At 25.3% G+C, this 24,477-nt stretch overlaps 1 protein-coding gene across 3 annotated transcripts in view; it reads right to left on the reverse strand.

The window, feature by feature from the left end:
* LOC119679283 (terminal nucleotidyltransferase 5C) overlaps window positions 1-24,477 on the reverse strand; it is a 291,602-nt gene that overhangs the window by 12,107 nt on the left and 255,018 nt on the right. The window contains exon 1 of one of the 3 annotated variants that reach the window (XM_038091548.1): window positions 748-878. The exons of the other annotated variants lie outside the window; for them this stretch is intronic. Within the exon in view, the coding sequence (XP_037947476.1) occupies window positions 748-813 (66 nt within the window). The 5' untranslated portion in view covers window positions 814-878. Of the gene's footprint in view, window positions 1-747; window positions 879-24,477 lie in introns of those variants that run through there. 3 annotated transcript variants of the gene reach the window in all.

The following is a 24,477-nucleotide window of genomic DNA, read 5'->3' on the forward strand; positions in this document are numbered from 1 at the left end:
TTTATAAAGGGAAAGCCCCCTTAATTTTATCATAGATCATTAATTATTATTTTTTTATCATTTTTATCGTTTTAAATTCACACAATTCGTGAAGAAAACTTCAAGTTCATATATGAAATAAATATAAATATATATGTACTTATGTATATTATGTATATTTACTAAAAAAACAACTTAAATAAACAAATAAATTAATTTAATTATATCAATCTAAGTAAATTCACAGCAATGAATTAGATTTGTATAATTTTTAATTATTTTATTTTTGTTGAGAACTTTTTTTTAAATAAATTTCTCAAGAATATTTTCTTTTATTAAAGATAACGTAAACACCTTAGCCCACACAAACGGAGCAACACACACACACACACAAACACACATGCTTATTTACACTTGATCACATAGAAACATATAAAAAAAATTTATTATTTGTTTCTTGCTTGCTTGCTTGCTTTTAAGTGAACTGTGCGCGAAAATTCAAATTTCACAATTTTTCTAATTAATAAAATTGAAATTTTCTCCAATTTATTGTTGTTTTTCCTTGAAATTTTTCTTTATATTTGTTTTTTTTCTTTATTATTATATTTTGTGTATTTTAAATGTGGTTTAACTAACTATCGCGCACTAGTCTTGCCACAAACGAAAGTGAAAATTTCACACTTTTTTCAGTAAAATATAAAATAATTTATTACAAAAAATGTAAAAAATAAATAAAAGTGGTTAACGTATGTTGAAGTTGTAACGTACCGAAAATATTTTGCCTGCTGCACCGTTCAACACATCGATGTGGCGTAATAAGTTAAAATTTGACATAAAAACTCTTTCTAAGGCAACAAATAACTTCTGGTAAATTTATTTAATTTTTTTATTCCTTAAATATTTAAAATTTCTTTTATTTATATTTAATTTTTTTTTTTTTTTTTGTTGTTTTTTGATTATAATATTCTCAACAATATTTAAGTTAAAATGAAATATTCAAATTTATTTCTATTTTATATTTTATATTTCACTGTTTAACCGTAAATCAAACTTACACGTTCAAGCTTCAAAGTTACACTGTTTAAAAAGTTGTTTGTTGAGTGCGGCAAAAGTTTCTCGAACCAACAAACTTAACACTGAGTTCGTATTTTGTACAAAATACGATTTCACACTTCATTTTCTTTTTTGCAAGCTTTTTTGAGTGACTTTTAAAGGCTGAAATAACGTTTGTATGAGTGAGTGTATGTGCTTGTGTATGGTATGAGATTTTGTGTGCGTGACTGAATGCTTGCTGAGTGCATATTTTCTGTTTGTATGTGTTGTATTATTGATTGTGAAAATGTGTGTTGTAATTTAATGTGGTGTTAGTTTAGTCTGCTGACGTCACACCAAAGGCAAAAAATAAAAAACAAAATGAAAACAAAAAAAAAATGATCAACAAAAAACTAAAGGAATTTGATTCTACAATTTTGCATGTTTGTACAGCCTATAGCGGCAAAACCCTCGTATGAACTATTTGGTTATGCCGAATATGTGTATGTGTGTGTACTCAACTCAACAGGCAAGCAAGCAAGCAGGCACACATATAAATCGTGCAAATATTTTTGCTTGCATTATATTTCATAATAAAGATTTATGATTTTTATTAATTATTAATTTTTTGTAATGATTTTTTAATGTTACATTATTATTATTAAAATAATTTTTTGTTTCAACAAAGTAACAGATAGTAATGAAAACACACTATAAGTGATTAACGAGATATTTTTTTGTAATGTTTAATTATAGAGAAGAAGACGATAAGTGAAAATTTGATAGTATTATTTGGATATCCCATTTCATTATAAAATGATATTATATAGTAATGTATAAATGTCTCTGGCTGGTTCTAACCTTCTCTCTACTACCCACTATTACGAGGTTTGTGGATTCAAAATGATTTTTTTTAACTAATTGATAAGAACTCGTCGCTCCTTCTATCACAACTAACTAACTAACTATAGTAACGTCCATGCGATATTAAATGTTAATAAAATCCGAAACAACTAATTTTTTTTTAAAATAGAATAGAATATTACAATGAATCCAATGGTCGCGGCTAAATATTATAGGTAATAGGTTAGGTTAGGTTGAAGTGGCTTCCTTGCGCACAAAGCACATTTCAACATAATTAATAGACTGTTGTAATACCACGGATTAACGTTGTTTACATACGCAGACTAGAGGTCAGTGTACAAGTAATACCAAAAGGCAGGACTTACCCATTCAAGTGAAAGTAAACGAACCTGACAAGTCTCTAAATTTGGCCATGTCCTTAATTTTGTAGGAAGGTCAGTAAAAAAAGAGAATAGACGGAGCTACATTTACGAACCTATTAGTAAAAATCCATAAATAAGTTAGTGATATATATATTTCCATATATATTAAGAGAACGCATGAAATATGTTATAGGTTTACTTTTTTCACTAATATTAAGACTCTTGCTAGAGAAGTTTTTCGCGAAAAACTTTTTCTTATTAGATACTTGTTGAGAAAACCTATGAATTTCGTTTTATACTTAGATCTATTTCTATCAAAAAATCACAATTCATATGAATAAAGAACAAAGCAGATTTTTTTGATAGAATCTATGAAATATGTATCAAGTTATTTATTTAACAGATTTTTTTTTATTTATAGTGCAGTTAGATAGCATAACATAAGGCTGTCACCGCTCCAAACTGTGCTACTATTTTAGTTTTTATTTTCTATTAGTTTTATGTATTTGATTGGTTGAAACTGTTAGATAATTCATTAACTTTTGTTTATTTAAAGGCATTTTTGATTTTCTATTCTTATTTTGTTTTCACTCTTTTGCTTACTGAAAGTGACTGTATCATAACATTTATTCTAGATACAGTAGAAAAAAAAATTGTTAACGTGCATAAGTAAAGTGAACAGGTTTACTTCATAATAGATATAAATTCAATTTGTTATAGCAATTTATATTTGGCATGACTTTTTCATTGTGAGATTTAATTATTTTAATAAATGCTAAGGATTTTTTGATAGAAATTTACAGTTAGCAAACAACCGGCCTTAGATTGTCATGAAATAGCAACAACAAAAAAAACAACATTGTCGCTAAATGTGATAATTTCATTATTTATTTTTTTTCATTGCGTGCTGTGACTTTAGCGTTTATTCACAAAAAAAATGTACTAAATGGTTAATAAATATTTAAGTGAAAGTGAATTTAGAGAGGATTACAAAACCGGTGGCCAATGACGATTTTACGCTATTGAACTGAATGATGAGATTCGAAAAGTAAAAACCAGTAAAGTTCTACTAACGTAAACTATGGCCGTTATTAAAAAGATAAAAATATATATAAATACAATATATAAATACAATAAACTTTGTAAAAAAAAAGTTATAACATTTTGACAGCATCCGGAAAATGTTTAACAATTTTAATTTTGATTTTTTCTCATTAAATGGACCGGAAAGTAATATATAGCTCTGCATAAGATAGACGGTTTTTTGCGTTCTGATCATACGGAACGGAAAGCTATAGTAACAAATAGCACTGCATGAGATAAAAACATTAAAGGTTAAAAATAAAGACTAAACAAATATTTTAAGTTATCTTTAACAGATAATAAATAATTTTTTTAAAATAAAAACATCTTATAGAAGAGAAATGAATGGACGCTTGAAATTTAGTCGTTCGTTGCGACAATAAAAACTGGGAAACTTCGATTATTATAATAAAAGCAAGGTAAGATATTGTGTTTAATAATGTGTATTATAAAATATATACATTATGATCTGTTAAACTAAGTATGAGATTATCAAACACTATTCTACAAATTGAGAAACTTAACAATATGCAAAAGTAACAAAACAAAAAGTAACAAAACAAAAAGTAACAAAAGAAAAAAGGTGAGAAGGGTGAATGGGTGTTCAGATGAAGTCGAGTACTTGAGTTAGTATATGGAATTTTATCGAAAGAATTTTAAAAATATAATCATTAACACTATTCTTTCAATTTAAATATTTAGCAATATATAAAACTATTATGTGTAATCTAATATGAAAACAGAGTACAAACAGTAACAGTAGGAGAAAAAAATTGTTTTCTCTTGGCATTTTTTTTTTTTCAAAAGAAAAACGCATCTTTTTCTCTCTTCCTTTTCGCTGGCCTACATTAATTATTGTTATTTTTAAACTCTCATCATTTGAAAAAGTTCAAATGTCTCAAACTAAACTATAACTTTCTCAGAATCTTATGATTCATTTAGTAATTTGTCTAATACAAAATGAGCTTCTAAAAAATCAATATAATAATGACTTAGCATATTTAAATTCATTGATTTGTAATTTTTTCTCATTTTTTTTTTATTTTTTCCCTAATAATATAATATGAATGTTACCCAAATATATTGAATTAAATATGTTTATTGGTATCAATACATTATTAATGGATGAAAGATTCTGTAATTATAATGCAACCAAAATAAAAAAAAATTTAATTAAAAAAATAAATACAAAATTCTTTTCTTTTTTGTATTTTAAAGTATTTTAAATTAATATCTTTTTTGTTTTAGCAATTTTAAACAAGTTTTCTTTAATAATGTTTTTTAATGTTTGCAAATGAAACTTAAATCGATTGCACTTTTTTTGTTTTTGTGTTATTTATTTTATTTTAATTTGTTTTTGTGCTGTGTTGTGTTGTGTTGTGTTTTATTTTGTTGTGTTTTGTTACACTGTAACATGAAACAACTTAAGCAAGCATCATATGCACTCGCGCAACTATGGCAGGCAGGCAGGCAGCCAGGCAGGCACAACAACAATTGGTAGTGGTGAGGTGCTGAGGTGAAACGTGTTAAGATATGGAGAGCAAATTATTGTTGTGAGCACCTGTATGTGGTTTGAAAGCCTCGACTCGCTGACTGACATACTGACTGACTGCTTAACTTACTAAACAATTACAAAATTTTTGTTTTAATTTTATTGTTTTTTGTTTAAGGCAGGCAGCTGTTGTTGTTGTTGTATTTAATGTTTCACATTTTTAGATGCTGTTGCTATTATTATTGTTGTTGTTGTTGTTATAGTTATTATTATTAGTATTATTCGAAGCTGTTGTTTTTATTATTATAGATACATTTTTTTTATTATAAATTTTCATCAGTGCAGTCACAGCAGCAAGCGGGTTGACTTATGTGAAATGAAAAGATGTTTTTGGCAGTGCATGAATGCTTTTGTTTTTTTTCAGGATTTGGTTTTTTTTTCTGTGTTATAATAAAGTTGTTGCAATTTCCAGTAAATAATTTATTTTTATATTATTTTTTTATATTTTTAGCTTGATTTGTATGATTCCATTCACCTTTTTTTCACTCCTGCCACAAATCTTTCATGACTCACCCACAATATTTTAAATATTGAAAATTTTCATTTTGACTTGTGTAAATTTTTAAGATATTTTATTTTCTTTTTTTTTTTTTATTTCTTGCGGTTAGTCTGTTGCTTAGTTGCAGCAGCTACTTTTGTATCTCATTAATAAATAATTTTCACACTTCTATTTCGGTTAAAACAACTTTGTTTTATTTTTTTTAAACACATGCAAAACAATTTTATCTTTAACAAAAAAACAAAAAAAAATTAATTTTTAAAAATAAATTTTAACTGTTTAATTTTAGTTTCTTTTGTTGTTTGCGAAAGAAATTTATAATATATATATTTACTAAAAGCGTTAACATGTTTATAGCATGCTCTGAAACTCCCACATACTCTTACTTCAATTCATATTGTTTAGATAAATAGTAAAATTGTTTAATATGAAAACATTTAAAGTCATATATGTGAACAACATTAAACGATTTCTTTCATTCCAAAAAATTATAGTCTTTATACTTTCTTCATAAACGTATCGATGTACAATTATCGTTGCAGCACGTATGGCGTATCGTTTGAACATATAAACATGAATTTCATGGTTCAATACTTGGTACGATCATGTACGATCTCTGGTATTGACAATATTAACAAAACTATAAATTGCTTCAAATACAATATATTTTAGAATTTAGACAATCTGTATTAAGATCATTTAAAAGCTCATCTTAAAAGATGAATAGTCAATCATGTCAGTTCAAATAGTCAGTTTTAAATATTATAGCTTTATCCATATTAACAAGGTTTAAAAGACATTAGACTTCACCTTTACTGTCTGCATAGTTCTGAAAGTTTTACATATCAGTCTTCATATCATGTATCTCATATAACCGTCTCATTATCTTACTAAGTAAGACATACGTTAGTAGATGAAAAATATATGAAAATATTATATATCAAAATGATATATCAGACAACAGCTCTGTCAAAAAAGCACGGATCAAAGAGCAAAAACTTTTGATTCCAAAAATTTTTTTATCAAAATATCTAGAAATTGCAGAAATACATCAGTAGATCAAAAATATATAGCAAATTCAGAGATCATATACTAAGATTATGTATAACACAACAGCTCCGCCACAAAACTACGGATCAATAAACAAAAATCTTTAATTCCAAAGAATTTGTATCAAGCGATATAGCAATCTTAAAATACTGCTAAGTATGTGGGGTACACTATAATCGCCATATCTTGCGTTGGTAAAATAATAGGTAAAATTATATTGAAAATTATAGGTGATTCATAACACCTTAATTTTTTATTTTAATTGTATTTGTATAATTACATCAAGCTGAGTAAAAACTTGTATTTTATAGGGCATTTTATGTCTTCTATTCTATCTTACAAACATCTTGAAAAACTCTCATGTTGAAAATCTGAATATAAAAAACAGTTACAAAAACAAATTGAGTGCATTTTAAAAAACTTGAAAATTCCTTAATTAGAAACATAAAACTGATTTATTTCAAAAGAAATTTAATTCGGTTCAGTGCAGTGCATTGAGCCATTCTAAAGTTGTAATGAAATAACTTAATATATAATATTTTTTTTTCCAATATAATTAGTAGTATTATATTACCTTTAATTATACATACATTAATAAATTAATTATATATATTAATAATTATTAATTATAACATTGCAAGAATTGGAAGTATCTAATTAATGTTAATGAATCAAGTTACGTATACGTCATGGTATTACTTTTTACGGATGCCTTTCTCAGATTTGTTTACATAGATAAACGAGTACTTATACTGCATATTTTTATTAAATAATTAAACAGATTTTTAGTGCTTAATACTCTTCACACATATTTATAAAATTGAAAACTTTTTAAGTTTAGAACTCGCTTATTCGCAGCTATTTATAAACCCTACTTAAGGGGTCTAATATATAAAGAAAAGTGTTCTTTACATATAAGCTCCCTATACAAAAGTCAAAAATAAAAATACTATATTAATAAATACCTGTATCAAAACTATACTCTACTTCTACATAATTTAATAAGATAGTAATTATGTTATATTCATATTAGAATCAATATGTTGTTATGTATACAGAGATGTTTCTACAGCAATTTTTTATAATCGGTATTTTCAGCATTGTTATATCATTTTTAATTTCTAATCCTGTTTATAAATATTTAACTTTTTTGGTATTATAAGACAGCTTTATTGTTTTCTCTCTCTCTCGCTCTTCCTCTCTTTCTCTTTTTTTCGTTTTTAATGCTAACATATAAAATATATCTACAAGAAATCAATTTTATTTCTAGTGTCGTGTAATTGTAATATGCTATCTCTGAAATTACATTCCTACAGCAGTTTCATTTTCTAAGATTATTATTATTTTAAAATCATAGATATCATATATCTTAAATAATATCTTAAAATTATCAAAAATTATCAACGATGTTAACGAAAAACATGTTATTACTCAACATATTACAATCTGTAAACGCCTCCTCGTCAACTAAAATATATTGAAATTTTAAAACCTAAAGGATATGGATTTAAACTTAGACACAAAATTTGTTTCTCAGATAATAAGGTTCGAAAATAGTACTTTAAATATGTATTGTTCAGAGTATTGAAAGCTTTAAGTATTTGATGTTCGAATATGTTGGTGTTTCAGCTTAGATAAATCTAGCTCGCTAGGTACTAAGTCTGTTTTTTCTCCTCTCTCCCCTGGTTACTGGAATGAACTTTTCACAATGCTCTGGAAATCTTCTCCATTCATTCGTAAGAGGCGGTTTAGTGGGTTAAAGTCTCACACGGTGTTTCAGCGTAGTCATTTCCTCGAATATATTCGAATATCATATTGTGTTTAAGCATTTACAGTTAACAAAGTGAAAATTATACAAAGCAGATTTACTGTGCGCATAGCATGAATATCATTCAGCTAATCGAACATTATGAAACGTTTAAAGAATTTATACTATATATATATAATATATTCGAACTCTTTGACTGATGGGAGTATATTTATACTGCTAGAATACAGTAATGCTTGAACTCTTGGAAACACTCTTCTCAATTTATCTTTTACTTCATAATAAATACACATAAAGCCAATTTAAACTTTTTATATGCTGTATAAAACATAAGTCTATATATCGCACACCCTCTTCAAAAAGAGTACAACTCGAAATTCGGCAGTTTTGAGTTAATGTATGGAACTTTTTTATAGTTTACCTGTCTAACAACACGCAAAATTCCACTTTATTTTTATTGTTGTAAATTCTCGACAAAAAACAGTTATCTTTTTTTGTTAGGAATAGCACTACGCTGCAAAAATTTTTTGCGTTTTCTGAAAATTAACGAATTTCAAGTTGTGCCTCTTTTGAAGAGGGTATGTGATATGTTATTATTGAAGTCACAATACTTCTATTAGCTCTAAACAGTTAATAAACGGTTTCATTAATTCTTATAGATAACATACTCGTTACACATTTTTACAAATAACACTTATACAAAATTATTCTATTTCACCTGATATAATATATTATTATAAATTGCTTGTTCTTATATGGGATAATAAAATTGATTAATTACACTCTCCTTTATTTAATAAAAATTAAAATAAAATTTTTAAAAATGTATATTTTCACAATTTGGCTAGCAGACCTGTCTCCAGATAACTAAGTAATTTATTATATTGCACTTGATTTGTTTCCTAATATAAAGGCAGCAAAAAATTACAAAATACATTTATAAATATATATAATATGTATTTGCATTTACGTATAATAAAATTTGTAATTAATCAGAAGTAATTGGTAATTTGATTATTACTGTAGTAGTATGAATAAAAAAAAATCCAATATAAATTAAAACAAGTCAATAAAAAAAAAATTTCGTGGTTTCTTACACAAAAAAAAAAACAAATGTACTTCAATACAAAAAAAAAATAGTTTTTTTTAAAACAAATTGTGCAAATATAAGAAACAATAATATTTTAACATAAAACTAAAATTTTATCAACAATTCATATACAACAAAAAATATTTAATTTAAATAAGGAAGAAACCTACTATACAAACCGAACCGATAAAATTATAATAAAAAGCCACAAAGTATCAGTAAATGATAAAAAAAATATAATTTCAAAAAAACACTTGTTACCTATATTTTCATTTCTGTGGTTATTATGCACTGTCATGTTTATTGTATCTTAGCTTTTGTTTCTCAACATGTTTAATGTTTTTGTAATAATAAAAATTGTATATCTTTAAGCTATAATTTTATAGGTTACTATTGTTTTACTGTATTTTTTAATAAAACGACTATAACTATTTTACAGAAATTTTTGTTTTTCAATTTTTTATCCTTCATTTAGATAATTTACATATGCTCATATTTTGTTTATCATAACTTATTTTGTTTTTGTTATTGAAAAAATACATAAATCATAAAACGAAATAAAAGTTTTTTAAAATTAATATTAAGGTTATACCAATAAAAATGTATTATGTGCAAAATTATTACTATGTGAAACAATAACATACCTATATATTATCGAAATAAAATCGATTGATTTGTAGTTTTCCAATAACCAAATTGTATACATGATTTATTTCATTAAATTAACTGAATTAAGTTAAGTTAAGAATTATGAAGGCCTTTAATGGCAGTCATAAGCAACAAAATCAAATTATTCGTATCAAATCTCATTTATCGGATAAAAATTTTAGACATTAATTAATTGTTTATTATAACTAATAAAATACTAGCTTCTGTTCCAATATGATTTCGAAACTTTTAATGTACCTAATTTTAAATACAATCAGTTCTGGCATATTTAATGTAACTATTACGGTTACTATAAGTAAAATTTATTGTACAATTAATTTTATTCTAACAATCTAAAAAGATATTAAAGTTTGAATCTAGATAAAAAGAATTAATTCCATTTAAAAAGATGACTAGTGTTACATAAAAAGTGACACAATGAGCAAGTGATATCTTTTTCTTTTTAGATACAGCTATGGCATGAAATATTTAACATTAAGGACTGTATCTTAAAATAAGCGAACAAATGTAAGTAAACCTGTGTCCGTAACAAAAGGGAAGGGATTTAAAAGTCACGAGAATTTCGAAATTGCTAATATTATATCAAATCGAGTCTTAATATATCCTTAATATAAAACAATGTCGCATCAGTACAAGACAAAAATCAGAAAATATATAGCTACACGGTAGAACCGAACATAAGAATCAACATTATAAAACATTAAATATTAAAAATTATGAAATGAGGTCATTAAACATATATATTGAAGAAACACCGAAAGCGGAAACTGCAACCCACATTTTAAATGTAATAATAGCTAAGTACGATGATGATCAATTTTAGCCACCGTCAAAGATTTGTTAGTGTTTTAAATAAATACTGTCATAAACTAGATTGAAAAATGTGAATAACAGACTTTTTAAAATGATTCTTTATTTGTTCTTTGAAGTTGGACTCAATTTTTGCAATTGGTATACGAAGAGCTTTATAAATAATTTCATTCCTTATATATCATGACTAGAACACTAGTCATGAGTATGGGCGCTTTGTAAGATTTCTATAGCAAATAAAACTAGTAAATATCTAAAACTCGTAAGTTCACAATGATATAATTGTACTAAAACTTGCAAACAAGATGTAAGCGGGACAAAGACCTCATAAGCTAAGAAAGTTTGTTAGATCTATCTAACAATGCTACTATCCCGCTAAAAAAAATACCCAAGATCTTAAAGATGTTTCTTTTCAAAATAAAACCGTTATGTTTGCATTTTAGGTGTAAAAATTTTGAAATTAAATATAGTTATCATTATATATTTAATGATAAGATTGATGTCTCATAGCTCATGAACTATAATGACAGCACCGAATTTTAATCAATCAGATACAGAGCACATTTAATATTAACTATTAACAAAATGAAATGAAATTATTAATACCTTTTTAATTTATTTTTTTTTTTGATATATAACTTCATATAGACATATAGTTCTCCATCAAAATTACAAAATAATAATTAACAAAAACTTAACATTACAAACAACTTACAATTATGGTAAATAAACTACTAAAAACGTTTTAAGTGTTCAGGAATTAATTTCAATATTTATATTTTAATCAATCATATATGAAGTGATTAAACTTAAAACAAATATATGTAAAATCATCGAACATTAATATAGTCTCATTATAAATCACTTTTACTATAACTATATGCTTATAGGCATTGTATTTAAATCGATACGGACACTCGTGTAACTACAAGTTCATCCTAAGGTTTTATATATAATTGTGAACATATCCATACAATACACGATTATGTATATATTAGGGCATTTACATAATGTTTGTGTATATACTATGCATGAATATAAAAAAAAAACTCAAGATATTATACCTATGTATGTATCTCACAAACACACTTAGAAATGTATCTTCTTTGGATCAAGAAACTACTCCATTCCGCATTGCGTATCTAGCTAGATACAGTATCATTCACAAACAGCTTCACAGCTGATGGCTGATGGCTGACGGCAAACTGCAACTACAACACTAGCTCAAATTCAAGTCATATACATATTTTGACCATGACCTAATAAATATGCGCATAAATGCGAATTGCAGTGCACGTTTCTAACAACAATAACATGAACGAGCTGCTCAATTGTATATTTTACTACATTTGATACTTTGCGCACTATTTTTCTAGTTGTACGCACATAAAAAAAAAGTATCTCATAGATATTTAAAACCAACCTAAACAAATGGAGTAGTGCGAGACTGAGTGTTATATGAAAAGCAACAACAAGATTTATAAATTAATTTGTAATTTGTTTATGTCATATGAATACACTTAGAGAAATGTTTACTTAGTAATATTATGCGAAATTCAATTTAAGTTGTTTAAGATACAACGAAAGCAAGTCAACAGAAATTATCACACAGATTTTTATGCAAATATTTGAAAACGACTCATGCATTTTTTGTATACATTCAACTCGGATAAGTCATAAAAAGCTAAATTTAGCAGCACGTGGGTATGTAAATTTGAAATATTTGTTGACAATTCCGTTTATACAATTCAATTTAATAGACAAGCAAGCATTCCTCTTCACTTTTCGTATTATTCATTTATCCAAAAAAGAGAAGAATTTAAAATATTCATTCCTATTTGAAAGAATTTAAGAATTCACAGGTCATGAACTACATATACGAGTCTGTGTATATGCGAGACTGAGTACATTTAAGTACGACTTACACTTAGACTTAGACTGAGACTTAGGAGGAGAAAGTTATATTAATATGCGCTAACGAATAAAAACTCATATAACCGTACCGAAGAAATCGAAAGTGTTCGCACCTGCGCGTGTAACGTCTCAAAAAACTGCGGAAATACTTATTCATTCATAGAATTTGTACGAGTATCTTTCCGAAGTGTTAGGTTTCAATAACTTTTGTGAAGTAAGACAAACGAAAATTTACATAGCGCAACGCTTTAACATAAACACAAATCGATTTTAGTTAATCTTGACCTGGTCGAAGCAAACGTGACTGTAATCGTCTGTAGTCGACCGTAGTCAACCGTAGAAGAAATAATTCAATTACTTTTTCTTTTTGCGTTTGGGGTTTTCAGTTTTCGGCTTTCGGTTTTCGGTCTTCAGTTTTCGATTTTCGGTCTGCGTTTTCTATTTTATTGGCATCACTGCTGCGATACTCGCTGTTTTATTGATTTGATTTCAGCTCGTTTCGAATGCGTTATTTTTAACTTTGTAAAATCGCATTTAATTTAATTAATTTAATTAAAGAAAATAAATTTAAACACTTAAGGTCATAAAAGAAAAAATCGTGAAGAAAAACTAAAATCATTTACAAAAGCACAAAGTAAAAGCAAAGCGAAAACAATTCATGAACCAACTTATATCTACCTAAGAGCGAAGCACTCGTATAAAATACAAACTATTAATTTTACTGATTATCATATAAAACAAAAAAATAATAAACCGAGTAAAGTTTTTAGATAAGTTATATCGCTTATAATGATGACAAGCTTCTGGATTTATGGAGAAACATAGAACGATTAAATTCTTTAGATTATTTACAAGTATTAATTCAGACGCTTTTAAAATATTAAAAAGAATTTATTCCTTTCGTTCGTTGAAGATAAGAGAATCAAAGAAATTTCTCTTTACCTTAACTCATGTATAAACTAATGAGAATAATAGATTGAATACTGTTGTTTCTAGTAAACTCTGGTGGCTTGTTTTAAGTTTTAGAGAATAGTTTTCAGTTGAAAATAAGTGATATGAAATAACAATGCTAATGATCAGCATGATAAATTCGATATATACAAAGTCTGAACTGATAATGATTCAGACTATTAAGCAACAATCTTCTTTTTTTTAAAAATAGAAAAATAAGTATTTAATCTGACTTAAAGGTTAAGCTTTAACAGCTCGTGAGCTTTGAAAATAATTGATCAAAAGTAAATGACCTTATGGTACTGTAATAACCATTTATTATATTATATACTTATATATAGCAAACTTTTAAAAGAATGATATTAAATATTCGAATTTTAAATAAAATTCGAACTATTAAAAGCTTGACATGTTTGTGTATGTTTGCGTTCGAGCTCAACGAACCGGCTTATATATTGAAATCTTTGACCCGAATCACTCGAATCAATCGAACTAGTTCGAACATCATAATATGCCAAAATATCATAATATGCTCCAACATCATATAGTGCTCGAACATCATATTATGCTCAAACATTTTATTATTATTATTTTTGAAAAGAAGGGAAGAAGATTTATTATGCCCCTTAGTCGGATTAGAGTGTTTCTCCAAGTACGATTTCATTAATGAAAGACAGTATAGAGAGAGTCTTAGATCCTTATGATCTATGAAATATCCTCCTAGGTATTTCTTCTACTTGTACATCAGTGCCGTGCACTCACCAAGTAAATGTTATGCAGTTTATCTCTCTTCACTACAGAGTATCAGCTATCTGAGTTGGATTGAATTCCTAACTTCGATAGGTGATTATTCAATCTACAATAACCGGTCAATGGATTATTTTTTGATTGTGCTATACAATCTTTGAAACCTTTCCTCTTGTGTGCTTTTATATAAAACAAAACTAGATTGAAACATAAACCATATTTGCTCTTTGATCTGCTCGAAGATCTCCATTTCTGAACGTTTAAAGTATTCGATCTAAATTCCAAACGTTGAAGTGATCGATATAAACACGAGTATAATTTAACCCTTTAAAATACTATTAACAATAAATGAATAAAAAATTAGTAGCACAAAGGTATTGCCAGGTGGTTGAGAAAAATTTGAGAATAATTTAGTGAATAAGAATAGGGCACAAAATTTGCTTGTAATTCTCCAGAGTTGCATGTCATAGGAAGCTGACAAAATTGAACAAACTTTATAGATTATATCTAAAATAATTAAATGTAAATTTTTTTATTTTAATTTTACATAATAAAGCATTTTGTGTTACATTGAAACTTGCAACTTGGACTACATGCTAGGACACTTAACGTTTAGTCCACTAGTCTATTATGATTGTTATAACTTTGTCGCTTAATTTTTAAATATTATTGGTACATAGTAAGTTAATATATCTTAATATCACTTAACCAGACAAAAAATAACACTTTAGGGAACGTATTTGACTGTTAGGCAGACTTGATTTAATAAAACTTATAAAGTTGCTTCTTAAAAACATTTACTTTTTGGTTTGCTATATATTTATATGGGATTGAGAACGTGACGTAAATTACGCTCCAACTATATATTCAAAAGTGCTATGATAATATGATATGGAAATAAATTACAAGAAAATTGTGGAATTAGTTCAATCATTTACTACTAATTTAATTAGGTTTCAGTACAATTCGAATTCGCATAAATTTAAGTACATATTTATGTACATATATTTACATACTTATTTTTAAATTTGCGTAACATTTTAGCATTAAAACATGCAATCAAATTATCTAATATATGAAAGAGTAACAATATATAAAAAAATAAAAAATTGAAAAAGTAATAGGAGCATGTAATTAATTTCAATTATCATAAAAGTATTTCAGTGAAGCTCAAGCGGAAGTACAAATTTGTTTAAACATACTATATAGATAACTGTCATTTCCCTTTTTTTTCTATATACTGTTACCAACATTTTCTCTTTAATGAAACTGATAACAAATATTGTTAATACATTCTATTGTTTCAGTTTGTTTTATATTTATTTTTTTTTTAATTGTTTTTTTTTCTTTTCTAGTTTTTAAATGTTTTTGATAACACCTTCTAGAATTCTGTTTTTTTTTTGCCATTATTCTATCGAATAAATGAAAAATAAATTATATGAAATGTTTTTTAAACTGTACAAATTTGTACAGCAGTTGGTCTGGTCTATCGCGTTATATAGCATATAGTATATATAATATAACAGTACAAAATATATACAAATTTGTGGGTATTGTCTTGTGAAAGGTTTACAATTTTTTTTCTTTTAATGGTATTTATTGTTTCTTTTTTAATTACATCACATATAACAACAAGTCATTATAAAATAAAATTAGACTCACGCGATATTCATACATTTCTACAAAGAAATATTTGAATATAATGTTAAATTATTTTTTTTTTAATTTTTATCTGTTTTTGCAATTTAAATAAATGCCAAAAAATTGTAGCTTACTGAATTTAATGTAATTATTTTAATTTTATTATACAATGTTGCTGTTATTGCTATTCTGATAATCCCGTATTTTAATGAACTTAAAACGGTACAACAATTGATTGTTTTGCAAAACTCAAATTAAATAAAATTTAATAAAATATTACGAGAAAAAAAATTTTTTCATATCAAAAGGTTAATTTGAAAAAGAAAAAAAAAGCGAAATCAAATTATAATATATTTGAAGTTATTTTTAAAATTTATGTACTAAAGATGACGTAATTGTTTTGCTGAAGATGCTGTTATATATGGTAATTTTTTGAATTATAAGTGATATACTTAAAAGCTTAAATATTAAAAAGAAAAAAAGAAATAAACAAATACGCTTACTTGGCTACTCTGTTATATTTAATTTACCTGCAATGAAAAAAAAAAATTTAAAAAGGTTAATAAAATATTCTTACAAGTAAATAGAAAAAATAAAAAATATTACAAATAAAAAATTTAAAATTATATTTATAACAAAATGTAATATAATTATGTACTATTTATAGAATTTAATTAATTTTTGTTTTTGATTTGTACATGTTCATGTATGTCTTTCATGATTCTGATTTATATGATTGATAACAAAAATTTCAGATCAACGCGCGAGGACCCACAAGCAAATTACTTATCTCCAAAATAAGAATTATATGATCAAATACGTCTTTAATCTCAAGCACATACTACAGTCCAAATGTTTTATTTATATTTTTAAACAATTTTAATTCCAAAATAAAAATATGAAGAAAAAAAAATCGCTCAAATTTTGATTGTCATTTTTTTTTTAATTTTCAGAATTCTTGAATGAATTTTAATGTTTTTTTCATGTATTTTTTTTTCTTCTAAATTTTAAGATAAATTTACAACAAAAAATATACTGCGAAATAATTTTTATTGTATAGGGTTTTACCAAAAATAAAACATTAGGAAAAATAACATTTCATAACAATAACTAAAAAAAAAAATCTAAAAATGTACCAAAAAAAAAAAAAAATCTATGAAACGCATAATAACTTCGCTTTTGAAGTTCTTTATTAAAGCTATTTCGTCGTTCCGCTTTATTAATATTATTTTTCAGTGTAGGGGATTTCATACCGGAACCGTTTTCTTTTCTTAACACCAAACAGGAACTAAAAAACTGTAAGATTTTGTTATAATTTGCTTATGCTCCACACTTGATTAATGGTTTTTTGAAAAACCTTGCTTGAATTTAGCACTCTAATACGTTCGTATACATAAGTATCACTAATTTAGTCATAAATTAAATATTATTTCGAGGTGCCAATGCACCACACTGTATTCAGTTTATTGAGCAAGCATTTTTTATGAATGACAATTACCTACTAATTTTTTTTTATTTTTCATTCTAAATTAAATTGTTAATTCATTGTTTTTATAAGTTTTGCTTTTATGCAAAATATGTTAATATTCAAATTCAACAAAAAATAAAAAAAAACCTACACGTTTTGCTTCATTACATATATACATAAATACATATATCTAAATGAATATTAACACAAAAAAAACATTGTTTTGCAACTTTCAAAAGGCAAATTTATTTATTGTTATTTGTTGGAAGCTTAATAATAAAATGCAATAATAATATTATTATACTTAGAATAACTATTTAATACATTTACCACTAGGTTTATTAAAATTTACAATCATTTTATTGTTATTATAATAATAGGTAAGTAAGCTGAACAAAAAGTATTTATTTTTTTTTTGTGATAATTGAAACTAATTTTATTCATATTTTAAAAATACCTTCAATCACAGCAACATACATATCTACATATAATTTATATATTTATATATATCAAATCAATGTTTAGTGTGAATACCTAAATTAAAAATATAGCTTAGTTTAATCATAGAAACACACATATAACTATATATAATTTATCTATCTATATCTCTCAAATCAAATATGTTTAGTGTGAGTACATTTGCTCTAGTTAAAAATATAGCTTAGTTTAATCATAGAAACACACATATATCTACATATAATCTAGCAAATCAAATATGTTTAGTGTGAGTACATTTGCTCAAGTTAAAAATATCGTTAAAATTAACGAAGTAAATTAAATTAAATTAAATTAAATTAAATTAACGAAAAATTAATTATACATAATTTTTACAAAGTTATAACAAAATAAACTTTTCCAATGAAATCATGATACCAACTGAGTATCATGATTTCTTTTGGTATTGATTTTGTTTTGGTATCAGATTATTATTGACATCTGATACGAGTACTAAAACAATTGACAACTGAGTAATATTGATCATTATTGGGATCTGATACAAAAATAATTGGTAGGTAGTCTGTCTGAGTGGTTAAATATCGCATACTGGTTATAAAAATATTTTCTTAATTTCTGACAAACTTATTGTGAGCTCAAATCAACAAGGAAGAACAACAAGAACAACTAACTCTTTAATTGATTAATTTTGAGGGCTTGATTAATTTTCATCTAACTAAAGTTTCAGTATTTTATTAGGTTTAGTTATTTGATATTTTTATATTATGCCAATATGCCAATTTTTATAAAGGTTAACAATGTTATAAAACCAAGTAAAGCATTTCAATTAAATATATATAAACACCAACATTCTTATTCCATATCGGTATTTTAGTTCTATATAGAGGATCAGAGCTTTTTTGACAGTTTTTCTCTAAGTAAATTATTAATGACATTATTTTCGTAATATTAGATGTTTTTGATATTAAAGTGTGTTTCTCTTTCTCTAACTATAATTGTTTGCTGTTTGCTATCCCTAAAACCATTTTGTTTTCAAACAAGAATATGCTTAATATACCATTATACAATTTTTGATGAAGTCACCTAACGTAAGGCTTTGAAAAAACAGATTATCATCACTTGATTGCAAAACTCATCCAGTTTGGGGTTGTAAAAAACTATAGAAATGTCATTTTCGAGTATTTTTCGCTTAACGATTAACAACCATGAGTGTCTATACTCAGCACGTATACTTTAAAAATTGATTTACTAATTTACTAATCAATTTAAAAACTGATTACTATATACTTATATTTGATGAACATTATTAGGAGTTTCAATATATTATTTAGAATTTAATAATTTAAGATGTTTATACTATGCTTTATAAGGACTTCGTAATATGCAGTCTTAAAGTGTAAGCGATCATACACCTATACTGGTTATAGAGAATAACACTTTTATATACTTAAATTTAAATACCATCATTTTACCAACTTTTTTTTTAACAGTTAAAAAATGTTTTGGAAATTTTACTAAGTAATATTCACTTAAACGTATGCAAATATCTTCCTATAGTAACCAAATCTAACCAAACCTATTTTTCAATATAAAGGAAAAATAACAAGAATTTAATTAAAATAGTTCTATCATTTAATCTACTTTTACTGTGAAGAATATCTTTAAAATGTCTGTTATAGATAATTGACAATACTTTATTATCAAACACGTTTATGATAAAAGTTGATTCTTGGAATCGTATCTAAAGCAACATTCTGACTATAAAAACATTAGTTCATTAAAAATGAAGGAAAAGTATGTTCAATAAAGTGTTAGAGATTAAAATTAGCTCATTCTATTCTATTAAAATCTTAATGGATGGTAGTTTGGAGAAGTAAAAATTAATGTGTTAATATTTTTCATATCTGTTGTTCATGTCACTATCACTTCAAATGCGAAATTATTATTGGTTTATATGTAAATTAAAAATATTTCTTTGAGAGTAAGGGAAAAAAAATTAAAACAAACTTTCGCCACGAACCTTACTGTACTTCGTCAAGTTAGTCAAAATAGTGTTTTGCGCATTGATAAATAAGCAACATTATATATATTTATATTGTAAAAGTATCAAAATAATAAAACTACAAAAGTGACTATTGAGATTTAACTGTCTTCATAACATGCCTTCATTTTCTTGTCTTGAAGTAGAAATATGTTTCATAAAATATTAATAATTTTTACAATTTAAAATAAATATAATAAAAAGGAAGTACAGGGACGTGTACACAAGTACAAAAATTTTATAAAAAATAAATTCTCAATATATCAAGAATATTATTTTTTATATATCATGTGTAACGCTTGTGTGAACAATTAAAAATAAATAAGAAAAATGAAGTTTTAATTTTCTAATATCAAATTAGAATTATATTGTCTCGAAGTTTATTATACTTCCTTTCCAGCACATGTTTTTAAAATAAATAAACAAAATTCCGAACACGGTGAACTTTAAAGAAATCCACAAATATACATTTATAATATTCTTTATTTGCTGTAAACAATTTTCTAAAAACTTTATATTTTGTGTTTATCTTTTAAGTTTGATAATATTATTTTTAAATATTCTATTCATATTAATAAATGCATTTTTTGTTTCCACCCAAAATTGACTTTATTTTCTTTTATTTTGTAAATAAAAACAAAATAAAAATATTTTTAAAAAGTATCTTGTATTTTTAACTTTTACACAGACGGAAATATCTCAACTTTGATACAACTTTGAGCAAAAATATGTCATCATCGACCTTGCTTCATTTTTGCAATGTATAACATGTGAAACATTCAGAAAAAAATTATTTCTCACTTAAATAATAATAAACTTCTGTCTTATATGACACAAAATATTGGAAGAAAAAAAATTTAGATAAATTGCGATTATTAAATAAAATTAAATATTTTATTTGTTGTATAAAAAAATTATTAATAAAATATAATTTATGATTTGGCACTCATCCTAATAGCATGTCACTACTTCAAGTAGACTTATCAACAGATGCGAACAAGACGCTACTTCAAGTGTATCCGTTAATACTATATACATATATGAATTGGGCATAAAAATCAATTTATTTAAAAATTAATTTAATAAAATTCCCAAAAAAGTTAAAGTGTAAATACAAGTGTATATTTATATTTTAATTTTCAATATAAGAAGAATATATATTAATAAATATATAAAGTACTTGGTTAAGTAAGGTGTTGAGAAAAATCTGCGACAGTTTAATTGTATAGTAGACTGTCTATGAATATTTCGCACCCCACTCACAATGGTTTAGTATAATGCATTTTTAATCCAAGATTTTCCGCAATCAATAATTTACAAAACTTTATGTGGGTTCTTTTAGTTACTCAAAAAATAGTTTTTAAAAAAATAAATTTTCAAAAAATAGTTTTTCGAAAAATATAGTTCGGTTTCTGGTGAAGAAATAGTTCTTTCTCTTTCTATTTCACTTGGCATAGACTAGAGAAATTAATATCACTGAGCGTGCATACCTATTAGGTGATGTTCGGTCACAAGAGAGATAATGTAAGAAATTTTCAGCCTGCCTAAGGCAATTAGCTTTATACTATAAAGTTGCTTTTTGTTTTTTAAAAATTTTAACTTTCATAAAATCCTTAAAAATTTCTTTTAAAACACTTTAAAATAGTTCCGTCGTAACAACTCAAAAATTAAAAACAAAATTTCTATTATAGTTCCTAGATAGGTAAATAGGCGGTAAGATTTATTTAGCTAATTTCATTCAAGCTGAGATTAATGTTATTTAATTTACCAACTAAATTAATGAAATTATAAAGCACTATACCTATATATTACCGGAGTTATTTATTTATATGCAAATATCCTAAATACTGATATAGTTCATTGCTGTGTAATTTCGTGCCAATTTATCTCGGAAGAAACGGGAAAAATGGGATAGGAATGGGTGGATAACATTTTCATTATAAACCTAGATATTAAATGACAAATATAAAACTAAAAACAAAAAACACTCAGTTAAAAACAAACATTCTGTATACACTTATACGTATTTACTTAACTAATTATTGTTTAAGAACCTATCAGAACTATAATACTACCATAAAAATAAATAAAAAGTAATTAAAATATTTTTTTAAACAGGTGAAAATTAATTATACTACATATATATAATATATAATATGTTTTTTAAATTTTACAAATAATTTATAATTTAGTTTTATATGACATTTAATAGCCTTTTGTATTGTGTTTAAGTTTATAGATCAATCAAAATAAAATACAGATGTTTTTAACCATTTTTAACTATTGTTTTTTCACAGAAAAATAATTATTTTTCTCATAAGCAAAACAGCAAAATTATTTAAAATGCAATTTAATTTTTATTAACAGGTAACATGAAATATTAATTTATTAAAATTTTTGTATACCAAATGAATGGCATATACTAACATATAAATATTTTAAAAAGTACAATCACGTACATTAGAATATTAAAAGGTAAGCATGTAAGAAGTCACGCTACAACACAAAAAAAAAAATAAAAAATATAAAACAATTTACCAATATAACAATCAAATTATTTATTAATGGGAACACATGACAAAGTTGTTAAATCGTTACAAGTTAACAGATATTCTATTTTTAATTCATAAAAAGCTACATTAAAAATTAATTTCTCAGGAAAATTAATCGAATTAATGATTTTTATATAGAGATTTTTTTTACAAATATTTCAAACCGAATGCACTTGTATTGTTTTGCTTTCAAATTACACTAGTTCACTGACAAAATGTACATTTAATGCCAATATATTTTTCCTATATATATTTTAATCAAGTAAACTTGAAAATCAGATTGAAGGAATTTTGTATGGATTTTTTTCTATCGTTTTTTTCGGAGGTAGATTTATATGTTAGGCCATATCCCTAGTAAAACGAAACGTCACATTAGGTCACATAAGATATCAAATTTAAGATAATCATTTTTGACATTATTTTTTAATCGGTTCAGTAGTTTAACACAGGTTATACATGTATAACCTGTATACATAACCTATATATTGTTTTTTTTTTCTATTATTTTCTTTTATTACTGCATAATTTATATATTTCAGTTAATTTGAAGCAACAATACAAATGCAAAAATTATGTACAAAAAATAGCTACAATATTTTCGTATAAATTGTACCATGAGAGACGATGTACGGTGGCTCACAGCTTATTTCGTGCAAGCAATATTTTTGTAGATTTAGTCGTGAAAATCCAAAATTTTGTTCAAAATAAAAAATTTTAAATATGCAACTTTAAGGAATGTTTAGTTTTTATTATAAAACAAAAAAAAATTCACAAAAATATCAATATTCAAGAAGTTAAGTGAACAAAAACAAACACACCAAATTCTGACCTCACAGCTTACTTCGTGCAATACATTTTTTTTTAGAAAATTAATCATTTTTGGCATAAAGTGAATTTTAGTATTTAGTTGGATAGCCCTTTTATTTAATTACTGCCTCCAACCTTGAATGCATTGAAGTAACTAATTTTTGAGTATATTCCACTGATATTTTTTGACATTCCAATTTTAAAGCAGCTTTCATACTTTCCTTGCTGTAAATGTTATGTTTTCTTATGTTAATTTCCAGAATATGCTATAAATTTGCTATGACATTTAAGTCAGGTGAATGTGAGGTGTTTGGATGATGTGTGGACAATTCACAACAAGCCAAGTCTGCACAAGACCCGATTTGTGCTTCGGGTCGTTATCCTGGTAGAAACGGAAGTTGTCAATTATGCCTAAATCTTCGAGACTTTTATGCAAATTTTGCTTTAATATATTAAGATACAGTTCTTTATCCATTGTTGATTCTATAAAATGTAGATTACCTACTCCTGCCGTTGATTTACCCCAATACTATAACATGCCTGACGACGGTTTCGCATGCAGTTTACCAAACACCACCTGTACAAGAATAGTCCTTTCTGAAACTCAGTATTTTTTGTCAATTAGAGTAAATTTAATCTCTACGCTTCAGATGGTAAATCATATGTGAAATACTATGCCAAATACGTCAAATATATCATATACTGAGTTCCAAAAAGACAATTTATATGGCACAGTCATTGATTTTTTTGAAAGTAATTCTTCTAAGTCACACTGTTATGAGTATGAATAATTTATAGTGGTTTAAATTATTTAATGCAATATCTTAACTATGATATATTTAAAAATAATAATAAGTAGCGATGATATTAATAATTAAAAAACCAATAATGGTAAATTTTATTATTTCCTAATCATCACAATCATTTACTAACTCATCACAATCATAATTTACTTAATCATCACAATCATGATTTACTAAATAAAATCAATTATTTTAATATTTCACATATACATATTGGTACAATTTACATTAAATGAAATTATATACAAATCTCAGAAATTACTAAAATGAGATTTTGACTTTAAGTAATGTTACTTCGACATGTTTGGCATATGCAAATTAAGTTAATTGCATAAGCAT

This window comes from Teleopsis dalmanni, chromosome 2 (assembly GCF_002237135.1).
Source record: "Teleopsis dalmanni isolate 2A chromosome 2, ASM223713v2, whole genome shotgun sequence".
NCBI lineage: Eukaryota > Metazoa > Arthropoda > Insecta > Diptera > Diopsidae > Teleopsis > Teleopsis dalmanni.